At 51.5% G+C, this 12,212-nt stretch overlaps 1 protein-coding gene and 1 pseudogene across 1 annotated transcript in view; one reads left to right on the forward strand and one right to left on the reverse strand.

Annotated features, from left to right (window-relative positions):
- Nucleotides 1–12,212, forward strand: part of LOC135891988 (adhesion G protein-coupled receptor E2-like) — a 1,091,233-nt pseudogene that overhangs the window by 840,808 nt on the left and 238,213 nt on the right.
- The window catches only part of LOC135891907 (ultra-long-chain fatty acid omega-hydroxylase-like), a 66,920-nt gene that overhangs the window by 50,160 nt on the left and 4,548 nt on the right, over nucleotides 1–12,212 (reverse strand). Inside the window, exon 3 of the mRNA XM_065419597.1 lies at nucleotides 527–580. Within this exon, the coding sequence (XP_065275669.1) occupies nucleotides 527–580 (54 nt within the window). The remainder of the gene's footprint in view (nucleotides 1–526; nucleotides 581–12,212) is intronic.

Raw genomic sequence — 12,212 nt, forward strand, 5'->3', positions numbered from 1 at the left:
TTGGACCAAATCCAACTTGTTATGCTTTGACTTATAAATCACTTAAAATCTATCTTTGTAGTTAATAAATCTGTTTGTTTATTCTACCTGAAGCAGTGCGTTTGGTTGAAGCATGTCGGAGACTCCCCTTGGGATAACAAGCCTGGTACATATCAATTTCTTTGTTAGATTGACAAACTCATATAAGCTGGCAGCCTCCAGCGGGCATAACTGGAGACTGCAAGATGGAGGTTCCTAGGTTTGTGTCTGGGACCGGAAATATTGGCTAGTGTCATTCGGTTGCACAGTCCAAGGAGCAGTTACATGCCAGAGGCTGTTCATGAAGAGCTCAGGAGTGGGGGTTCTCACAGCAGAGCAGGGTAAGGCTGGCTCCCAGAGTCAAGGATTGGAGTGACCTAGCAGATCACTGGTCCGGATAGCACCAGAGGGGAATGTCACACCCTCCTTTCCCCACAAGCCCGTCCCCTGGGGTCCGGGCCCCATGACACCAAGCACAAGATCCAAGCCCAGAAGAAAGCACACTCACCCAGCCAGGGCTTCAGGAAGCTGTAGGACACGTAGTCCTTGGGAGCGATGGCAGCTGTGGGGGAGACCAGAGACGGGGCACACCCGGGGGTTAGTGCTGAGACACACACATGGCTCGAGGGGGCAGAGATGGGGCACACCCGGGGTTTAGTGCTGAGAGACACTCGTGGCACAGGGGGGCAGAGATGGGCGCACCCCAGCGTTAGCACTTAGACACACACAGTATGGGGGGTGGTATTGGGGTGCACCCCGGTGCCAGCGCTCACACACACATATACGGTACAGGACACAGGGAAGGAGTGCAGGGCTACTGATATCAGAGCCCCGGCTGGAGCTGCAGCACTTATTAGTCTGGAAAGGTATAACGAGTGGGGTTCCGCAGGGGTCTGTTTTGGGACCGGCTCTGTTCAATATCTTCATCAACGACTTAGATATTGGCATAGAAAGTACACTTATTAAGTTTGCAGATGATACCAAACTGGGAGGGATTGCAACTGCTTTGGAGGATAGGGTCAAAATTCAAAATGATTTGGACAAATTGGAGAAATGGTCTGAGGTAAACAGGATGAAGTTTAATAAAGACAAATGCAAAGTATTTCACTTAGGAAGGAACAATCAGTTTCACACATACAGAATGGGAAGAGACTGTCTAGGAAGGAGTACGGCAGAAAGGGATCTAGGGGTTATAGTGGACCACAAGCTAAATATGAGTCAACAGTGTGATGCTGTTGCAAAAAAAGCAAACATGATTCTGGGATGCATTAACAGGTGTGTTGTGAGCAAGACACAAGAAGTCATTCTTCCGCTCTACTCTGCGCTGGTTAGGCCTCAACTGGAGTATTGTGTCCAGTTCTGGGCACCGCATTTCAAGAAAGATGTGGAGAAATTGGAGAGGGTCCAGAGAAGACCAACAAGAATGATTAAAGGTCTAGAGAACATGACCTATGAAGGAAGGCTGAAAGAATTGGGTTTGTTTAGTTTGGAAAAGAGAAGACTGAGAGGGGACATGATAGCAGTCTTCAGGTATCTAAAAGGGTGTGTCATAACTATAAAGGGAAGGGTAACAGCCCTCCTGTGTACAATACTATAAAATCCCTCCTGGCCAGAGACTCCAAAATCCTTTTACCTGTAAAGGGTTAAGAAGCTCAGGTAACCTGGCTGACACCTGACCCAAAGGACCAATAAGGGGACAAGATACTTTCAAATCTTGGTGGGGGGAAGGCTTTTGTTTGTGCTCTTTGTTTTGGTGGTTGTTTGCTCTTGGCACTGAGGGGGACCAGACATCAATCCATGCTCTCCAAATCTTTCTGAACAAGTCTCTCATATTTCAAACTTGTAAGTAAACAGCCAGGCAAGGCGTGTTAGTTTTATCTTCATTTTCTCAACTTGTAAATGTACCTTTTTGCTAGAGTGTTTATCTCTGTTTGCTGTAACTTTGAACCTAAGGCTAGAGGGGGGTCCTCTGGGCTCTTTAAGTTTGATTGCCCTGTAAAGTTATTTTCCATCCTGATTTTACAGAGATGATTTTTACCTTTTTCTTTAATTAAAAGCCTTCTTTTTAAGAACCTGATTGATTTTCCTTGTTTTTAGATCCAAGGGGGTTGGATCTTGATCCACCAGGAGTTGGTGGGAGAAAGGAGGGGGGATGGTTAATTTCTCCTTGTTTTAAGATCCAAGGGGGTTGGATATTGATCCACCAGGAGTTGGTGGGAGAAAGGAGGGGAGATGGTTAATTTCTCCTTGTTTTAAGATCCAAGGGGTTTGGATCTGTATTCACCAGGGAATTGGTGAAGAGTCTCTCAAGGCTACCCAGGGAAGGGAATTAGCATATTGGGAGTGGTGGCAGCGGACCAGATCTAAGCTGGTAGTTAAGCTTAGAAGTTTTCATGCAGGCCCCCACATCTGTACCCTAAAGTTCAGAGTGGGGAAGCAGCCTTGACATGGTGGCAGAGCGGTGGGATCATTTTAAACCAAAAGCCAGTAAGATTTTTTTTCCTCCTTTCTAGCTGCTTGGAAAGCAGAGCTGAAGGTAGATTCATATCTGATCTCTCCTTGCCTGAAGACAGAGGTGTTAAGTTTTTTTAACAAGGGTCTTTGTTAAGAGAAGGGTTCAAGCAGTGAGCAAACAGCTGGCAAAAGGAATTTACAAGCTCAATTGTTTTTTTTTCTTTCTACCTCTCGGGGATAGCTAGTTAGAAAGTCTCTGTTACGTGAGCAGCCTGAGCTGAGTGTATCCCAGTTTCAGTGAACTGCAGAGGGGGTGTGACCCAGCACAAGAAAACAGGAAAATGAGTACCAGTGAAGTAGCTAACAAACTAGAACTGGTCAGACTAGAAGCAGAAGAAAATGAAAGGAAACATCAGAGACTGCTCCAATTAAAAGAACTCGAGAAAGCAGCTACTGAAAGAGAAGAGAAAGCCAAAGAGGAGGCCCACAAGAGAGCTATGGAGCAAAAAGAAAAAGAGATGGAGCTGAAAGAAAAAGAGATGGAGGAGAGAGAAAGAGAAGAGAAAGCCAAAGAGGAGGCCCACAAGAGAGCTATGGAGCAAAAAGAAAAAGAGATGGAGGAGAGAGAAAGAGAGAGGAAGCATGAACTGGAATTAGCACGGGCTAGGCCGGATATACCAGCCAATCCTAGCAACCCCTCTCCAGGTACCACTTCCCATCCCAGAAAATTCCCCACCTACAAGGCAGGCGATGATACTGAGGCCTTCTTAGAAAATTTTGAAAGGGCCTGCCTTGGGTACAGCATCACTCCAACCCAGTACATGGTAGAGCTGAGGCCGCAGCTCAGTGGACCCTTAGCAGAGGTGGCGGCTGAAATGCCTAAGGAACACATGAACAGTTATGAACTTTTTAAAAACAAGACCAGAATCAGAATGGGGCTAACACCTGAGCATGCCCGTCGGCGGTTCAGAGCCCTAAGGTGGAAACCTGATGTGTCATTTACCCGACATGCCTACCACATTGGGAAAAATTGGGATGCCTGGATATCAGGAGCAAATGTTAAATCTATGGAAGAGTTGCCCTTCCTATTGCAAATGGAGCAGTTTTTAGAGGGTGTTCCTGAGGAAATAGAAAGGTACATCCTAGATGGGAAGCCCAAAACTGTAACCGAGGCGGGGGAGATTGGAGCCAAATGGGTGGAGGTGACAGAAAAGAAAAAAACTAGTAGCAGTTGGAGCGAATATCAGAAGGGGCAACCCGAAACAAAACCTTACCACCGGGGACAACCCAAGGCCCCACCTACATCCCAAGGGAAACCCCAGACGCCTTCTCACCCCACCACACCAGTCTCCACCAACCAACATCGCCCCAGTGATACTTTAGCAGGGCGATGTTTTAAATGTAATGAACTGGGACATATAAAGGCCCATTGCCCCAAGAACCCCAACCGATTACAGTTCATTACACCACAATCACACGAAAGATCCCCAGGCCCAGATGCCTCTCTCATACCCTCGGAGCGAAGGGAAACCTTGAGAGTGGGCGGAAAGAAGGTTATTGCATGGAGGGACACTGGGGCACAAGTGTCAACTATCCACCAGTCCCTAGTGGACCCCAAACTCATCAACCCGGAGGCTCCGGTGACAATTCAACCCTTCATGTCACACTCTGTAACCTTGCCTACAGCCAAGTTACATGTCCAGTACAAGGGCTGGTCAGGAATGTGGACTTTTGCAGTCTATGACAATTATCCCATCCCCATGCTGCTGGGGGAAGACTTGACCAACCATGTGAAGCTAGCCAAGAGGGTGGGAATAGTCACCCGCAGCCAGGCTAAGCAAGCTTTCACCCCCATCCTTGTTCCTGAGCCGTCCACCAGGGCCCCGTCTGTGTTACCAGAGACCCAGACAAAGGTGGTGGAACCGGATCCCCTGCCAATGACTGCAACAGCCGTAGTGTATCCAATCCCAGAGACCCAGCCAAAGCCAGTCCCAGAACCGGAACTGGCAACGCAACCAGCGCCAGAACCATTGCCAGCACTGAGTACAGCGTTTGCAAACCCGTCTACAACTCCAACTCCAGAGGGCACCAGCGAGCCTGAACTGGCAGAAGCAGCAGATAACCCTACCCAAGTGGCTCAGCCAGAGCCTGAAATACAACATAGTGCACCAGCGGACAGCGGTTCACAGTCAACGGAAACAGCCCCAGCACCTGCATTGCTTCCAGAGGGACCAAGCCCAAGTCCACGGTCCAAGGAGGAACTGATGTCTCCAGCATCAAGGGAACAGTTCCAGGCCGAGCAGGAAGCAGATGACAGCCTTCAGAAAGCTTGGGCGGCGGCACGGAGCACCCCACTGCCTCTCAGCTCTTCTAACCGATCCCGGTTTGTGGTAGAACAAGGACTTTTATACAAGGAGACTCTTTCTGGTGGGCACCAGGAAGACTGGCATCCTCAAAGACAGTTGGTAGTTCCCACTAAGTATCGGGTAAAGCTCTTGAGCTTAGCCCATGATCATCCCAGTGGCCATTCTGGGGTGAACAGAACCAAAGACCGGTTGGGGAAGTCCTTCCACTGGGAGGGAATGGGCAAGGACGTTGCTAATTATGTCCGGTCTTGTGAGGTGTGCCAACGAGTGGGAAAGCCCCAAGACCAGGTCAAAGCCCCTCTCCAGCCACTACCCATAATTGAGGTCCCATTTCAGCGAGTAGCTGTGGATATTCTGGGTCCTTTCCCAAAGAAGACACCCAGAGGAAAGCAGTACATACTGACTTTCATGGATTTTGCTACCTGATGGCCGGAAGCAGTACCCTTAAGCAACACCAGGGCTAAAACTGTGTGCCAGGCATTAGCAGACATTTTTGCCAGGGTAGGTTGGCCCTCCGACATCCTTACAGATTCGGGAACTAATTTCCTGGCAGGGACCATGAAAAACCTGTGAGAATCTCATGGGGTGAATCACTTGGTTGCCACCCCTTACCACCATCAAACCAATGGCCTGGTGGAGAGGTTTAATGGAACTTTGGGGGCCATGATACGTAAATTCGTAAATGAAAACCCCAATGATTGGGACCTAGTGTTGCAGCAGTTGCTTTTTGCCTACAGGGCTGAACCACATCCCAGTTTAGGGTTTTCACCATTTGAACTTGTGTATGGCCGCGAGGTTAAGGGGCCATTACAGTTGGTGAAGCAGCAATGGGAGGGGTTTACGCCTTCTCCAGGAACTAACATTCTAGACTTTGTAAGCAACCTACAAAGCACCCTCCGACACTCTTTAGCCCTTGCTAAAGAAAACCTAAAGGATGCTCAGGAAGAGCAAAAGGCCTGGTATGATAAACATTCCAGAGAATGGTCCTTCAAAGTAGGAGACCAAGTCATGGTCTTAAAGGCGCTCCAGGCCCATAAAATGGAAGCGTCGTGGGAAGGACCAATCACGGTCCAGGAGCGCCTAGGCGCTGTTAACTATCTCATAGCATCCCCCACCTCCAACATAAAGCCTAAGGTATACCATGTTAATTCTCTTAAACCCTTTTATTCCAGAGAATTAAAGGTTTTCCAGTTTACAGCCCAGGAAACAGATGACGCGGAGTGGCCTGAAGGTGTCTACTACGAAGGAAAAAGTGACGGTGGCGTGGAAGAGGTGAACCTCTCCACGACCCTTGGACGTCTGCAGCGACAGCAGATCAAGGAGCTGTGCACTAGCTTTGCGCCAATGTTCTCAGCCACTCCAGGACTGACCGAACGGGCATACCACTCCATTGACACAGGTAATGCTTACCCAATTAGAACCCCACCCTACCGGGAGTCACCTCATGCCCAAACTGCTATAAAAAGGGAGATCCAGGACATGCTACAGATGGGTATAATCCGCCCCTCTAAGAGTGCATAGGCATCTCTAGTGGTTCTAGTTCCCAAACCAGATGGGGAAATACGGTTTTGCGTGGACTACCGTAAGCTAAATGCTGTAACTCGTCCTGACAACTATCCAATGCCACGCACAGATGAGCTATTGGAGAAATTGGGACATGCCCAATTCATCTCTACTTTAGACTTAACCAAGGGGTACTGGCAAGTACCACTAGATGAACCCGCCAAGGAAAAGGTCAGCCTTTGTCACCCAGGCAGGGGTGTATGAATTCAATGTACTCCCTTTCGGGCTGCGAAATGCACCCGCCATCTTCGAAAGACTTGTAGATGGTCTCCTAGCAGGATTGGGAGAATCTGCAGTTGCCTACCTCGATGATGTGGCCATTTTTTCTGATTCATGGGCAGAACACCTGGAGCACCTGGAAAAAGTCTTCGAGCGCATCAGGCAGGCAGGACTAACTGTTAAGGCTAAAAAGTGTCAAATAGGCCAAAACAGAGTGACTTACCTGGGGCACCAGGTGGGTCAAGGAACTATAAATCCCCTACAGGCCAAAGTGGATGCTATCCAAAAGTGGCTGGTTCCAAAGTCAAAGAAACAGGTCCAATCCTTCTTAGGCTTGGCCGGATATTATAGGCGATTTGTACCACACTACAGCCAAATCGCCGCCCCGCTGACAGACCTAACCAGAAAGAAACAGCCAAATGCAGTTCAGTGGACTGATGAGTGTCAAAAGGCCTTTAACCAGCTTAAGGCGACACTCATTTCTGACTCTGTGCTAAGGGCCCCAGACTTTGACAAACCGTTCCTAGTAACCACAGATGCGTCCGAGCGGGGCGTGGGAGCAGTTTTAATGCAGGAAGGACCTGATCAAGAATTCCATCCTGTCGTGTTTCTCAGCAAGAAACTGTCTGAGAGGGAAAGCCACTGGTCAATCAGCGAAAAGGAATGCTACACCATTGTGTACGCGCTGGAAAAGCTACGCCCATACGTTTGGGGACGGCATTTCCAACTACAAAAAGACCATGCTGCGCTACAGTGGCTTCATACCGCCAAGGGGAATAACAAAAAACTTCTTCGGTGAAGTTAGCTCTCCAAGATTTTGATTTTGAAATACAACACATTTCAGGAGCTTCTAACAAAGTGGCTGATGCACTCTCCCGGGAAAGTTTCCCAGAATCAACTGGTTAAACATTGTTCTTGGAATGTGGAACATATTGTTAGTTTTTATATAATCAGTAGTATGTCTAAAGGTGCATGTGTCTAAGGGTACGTCTATACTTACTTCCTGGTCCGGATGTAAGCGATCGATCTTCTGGGATCGATTTATCGCATCTTGTCTAGACACGATAAATCGATCCCGGATCGATCCCGGAAGTGCTTGCCGTCGACGCCGGTACTCCAGCTCAGCGAGAGGAGTACGCGGCATCGACAGGGGAGCCTGCCTGCAGCGTCTGGACCCGCGGTAAGTTCGGACTAAGGTACTTCGAATTCAGCTACGTTATTAACTTAGCTGAATTTGCGTACCTTAGTCTGAAGTGGGGGTTAGTGTGGACCAGGCCTTATTAACTCTGTTTTCTCCTAGAGCTCCAGGAAGAAATCACAGCCAGTCTGCAACCGGCTGTCCAACACTATCTGTGATTTGGGGGGCGTGTCATAACTATAAAGGGAAGGGTAACAGCCCTCCTGTGTACAATACTATAAAATCCCTCCTGGCCAGAGACTCCAAAATCCTTTTACCTGTAAAGGGTTAAGAAGCTCAGGTAACCTGGCTGACACCTGACCCAAAGGACCAATAAGGGGACAAGATACTTTCAAATCTTGGTGAGGGGAAGGCTTTTGTTTGTGCTCTTTGTTTTGGTGGTTGTTTGCTCTTGGGACTGAGAGGGACCAGACATCAATCCATGCTCTCCAAATCTTTCTGAACAAGTCTCTCATATTTCAAACTTGTAAGTAAACAGCCAGGCAAGGCGTGTTAATTTTATCTTTATTTTCTCAACTTGTAAATGTACCTTTTTGCTAGAGTGTTTATCTCTGTTTGCTGTAACTTTGAACCTAAGGCTAGAGGGGGGGTCCTCTGGGCTCTTTAAGTTTGATTGCCCTGTAAAGTTATTTTCCATCCTGATTTTACAGAGATGATTTTTACCTTTTTCTTTAATTAAAAGCCTTCTTTTTAAGAACCTGATTGATTTTCCTTGTTTTTAGATCCAAGGGGGTTGGATCTTGATCCACCAGGAGTTGGTGGGAGAAAGGAGGGGGATGGTTAATTTCTCCTTGTTTTAAGATCCAAGGGGTTTGGATCTGTATTCACCAGGGAATTGGTGAAGAGTCTCTCAAGGCTACCCTTGAGAGAAGGGAAGGGAATTAGCACATTGGGAGTGGTGGCAGCGGACCAGATCTAAGCTGGTAGTGTGGCAAACCCAGGACAAATAGCTACAAAGGGGGGGGGGGGTAGTAATCAGTCCCAGGGGGTTAAAAAGGCCTCTCCCAAGCCACGGAAGAGAGAGAACCATGGGGAAATAAGGTTCAGCTGGGCAAGGGGTTACTAGGGAACTAATTAGGTTCAGCTGGCTCCAACTGCTTGGGACCTTTTTAAACCCTCCCCGGCATGGAAGGGGGAGAGAGAGAGAGAGAGAGAGAGAAAACCAGAACCAGAACCAGAACCAGGACCAGGACCAGGGAAGCTGCCAGTAAGTTAGGAGCAGCAAGGCTCTGAACCCTTCCAGCAAGGAAGGCTGCACTCTGTCCCCAGAAGGGAAGACAAACAAGCACAAGGGACTGACTGAGGGAAGGAATAGCCAGCCCCTGTGCTACCTACAGGGTTTTGCTTTGCCCAAGCCTGGGTCTCCAAGGCTAAAAAGGACTGAGCCTGCTGAGGAGAAGGAGGTACTTTGCCACAGTAGTTAAGCTTAGAAGTTTTCATGCAGGCCCCCACATCTGTATCCTAAAGTTCAGAGTGGGGAAGCAGCCTAGACAGGGTGTCATAAGGAGGTGGGAGAAAACTTGTTCATCTTAGCCTCGAAGGATAGAACAAGAAGCAATGGGCTTAAACTGCAGCAAGGGAGGTTTAGGTTGGACATTAGGAAAAAGTTCCTAACTGTCATGGTGGTTAAACACTGGAATAAATTGCCTAGGGAGGTTGTGGAATCTCCATCTCTGGAGATATTTAAGAGTAGGTTAGATAAATGCCTATCAGGGATGGTCTAGACAGTATTTGGTCCCGCCATGAGGGCAGGGGACTGGACTCGATGACCTCTCCAGGTCCCTTCCAGTCCTAGAGTCTATGAATCTATGAAAGGGGCAGCCGCAAGAACGTGGGTCTGTCCAGCACCTGCCTGCTCCACAGGCTGTTTCCTAAGGAGTGTTGGAGCATCCTCCTGTGAAAGGAGCCCCCGTCAGACAAGGCAGAGCCCTGCTGGACACCCTGCTCCAGGCTCCTCCCTAGCAGCCAGGAGGGCAGCTGCTGGGGCAGCAGGACAGGCTCATTGAACAGGGTGAAGGAGCCACACGACAGGGACCAGGCGCTGAGCCACCAGGCCCCTCACGCAGAGCAGGCTCTGCTCTGAGCGAGTCACGGACAGGCAGGACACGGGGCGCAAGCAGCATCCGCAGCCTGGGCCGGGCCTGCGGAGTGACAGACACTGCACCTGGGGCAGTGCCTGCGACCCACGGACCGCGGGAGCTCGGCAGTCACGTGGGGCCTTCACAATACAGAGCTTGGCATCTTTAAGACTCCCTATTTATTAGTTGTAATCCCCGGCTCTAGGAGTGGGGTGGGATCCTATGGCTACAGCAGGGCCTGAAGAGGGCTGGGAGCCAGGACTCCTGGGTTCTATTCCTTCTCTTCCATGGACTCGCTGCATGAGTCCCCGGCCCTCTCTGGGCCTCAGTGACTCCCCGCCTCACAGGGCTGTGTGAATGGCTGGCGCTCGGGTGGGCGGCACGGGGGACGGGTGAAGGTGGTTCGGCAGGCCCAGTTCCCTCAGACTGAGCTGGCTGCAGCTGCTCCTCTCCCTGGGTCAGCCAGAAACTACCCGCCCCTGCACCACTAGCCCCAGGGCCACCCCCTGTCTGCAGATTCCCCCCTCCCAACATCCCACTCGTCTCACGGCCATGCACCCCCACAACAGTATCTGCCCCACACTCTCTGCTTCTTCCCATAGGCCCCCCAAGAACACTGGCCATTTGGTCCTTATGAGTCCCCCTGACCTGTTTCTCCCCTGGACCACCTCCCTCATTGTCCCCTTCACCCCACACCCCTTCGGAACCATGGTCTGACAGATGGAGGGTAGCAGTGGAGGGTGGTCCCTGAGCTGGCTGGATGCTATCAGACCCACTGGGCTGACCTCACTCACCTACTACCAGCCCCAGCAGCCAGGGTCATTGGCAGGGCTGCAATCAACCTTTGTTCCCATGAGTGACTGGCCCAGAGGCTGACGGCAGCTCCAGCCGGCAGCCAGGGGGACATGCTCCTCTCAGGACACTAGGGGCTGGCTACAGCCTCTCCCCTAACCCCTCCCCTCACTAAGGACCCTGGGTTGGCAGCACCCAGCCAGACAAGCAGCCCAATGGACAGCCACATGACGAGCTGAGCTCAGCCCGAGACCTGAGCCGTTCCCCAGCCCCGACAGCCAGGCAGCCTCCTCCTCAGCCCTATGGAGCAGGGCTGGTCCTCCTGGCCGGGGGCTTTTTTAGGGAGTAGCTGCCCTGTCACCACTGGGCCCATGTCCTCAGAGGTCCCATCATGCCGGGTGCAGCACACACAACACAGATAGCTGCAGGCGCCTGCTGGGAATCCAACCCCCTGCTAGCCCCAGGACAGTCGGATGGACGGACGGACACACAAACTCCTGGTGCTGGGGCCACCCTCACTACCTGACTCCAGCAGTACGGGTTTAACAGCCTCTGGGTGGAAGAGCCGCAGAATGGGAAACCAGGGGCCAAACCACCAAAGGCAGGAGTGGCCGTAGCACCCGACGAGCTCGTCTACGCACTGCATCCCCTCCTCCGTGTTCTGACCCTACAACGAGGAGCCATGGGTTAGCCACGGGCCAGCCGGGACTCTGGCCACGTCTCTGGCCAGGGCGACATGCTGGGCCCAGCGCCCGACTCAGCCCACTGCAGGAGCAGCAGCTCCCCGGGCAGACCCACTGCTGGCTGTTCTCAGAGTGCCTCCCGCTTCATTTCTAATGGGGGAGGGGAGACTGGCAGACTGCCCTCACCTGGCAGTAGGTTGGATGGGGCCACTTGGGGCTCCCAGCCATTCTCTGTGCAGAGCTGAACCCAGGGCCTCAGTGGGCAGCGTGCATGAGCCCTCTGCCCTGGCATGAACTAGCTACGTGCATTCACACAGCCCCGGCACTGCACCCCCGCCCTGCGCTTCTCTGCCATCCAGCTGAGCTGAGCAGGACACTGAGTGCTGAGGGCTCCTGAGCCCCGAAGCACCCCTGTCCTGGCACAGTGACATACAGCTCTGCTCCAGGGAGTAACTCACCGCTCAGACCCAGCCGCTGGCTTTGAGGACTAAAGCCAGACCTCCCCCCTCCGTGTCCTGCCAAGCCAGCCCGGCACTGGGGGAGGGAGCTGGACTCTGTTCCTGCTGCTGCATCAGCAACGGGATTGTTCACAAAGTTCCAGCAAACTGAACTGGGTCCCTGGGCACAGCCCCTAGCCGCTGGGATGGGCAGCAGTTCAGGGATGAGCAAACAGGCCCCAGCTTAGCTCCACGTGCTCTTGGCCCTGCGGGCCCAGGCGCCACTTGGAGCAGGGCTAACTGGAAAGAGTGGCAGCAGCACGTTAACAGGAACAGAGATGTCGCCTCCGCAAGGGGGCAGGAGAGGCTGGAGCAGGAGCCCCCAGGCCAGGGAGCACCAACCA

Source organism: Emys orbicularis, chromosome 19 (genome assembly GCF_028017835.1).
Source record: "Emys orbicularis isolate rEmyOrb1 chromosome 19, rEmyOrb1.hap1, whole genome shotgun sequence".
Lineage (NCBI taxonomy): Eukaryota > Metazoa > Chordata > Testudines > Emydidae > Emys > Emys orbicularis.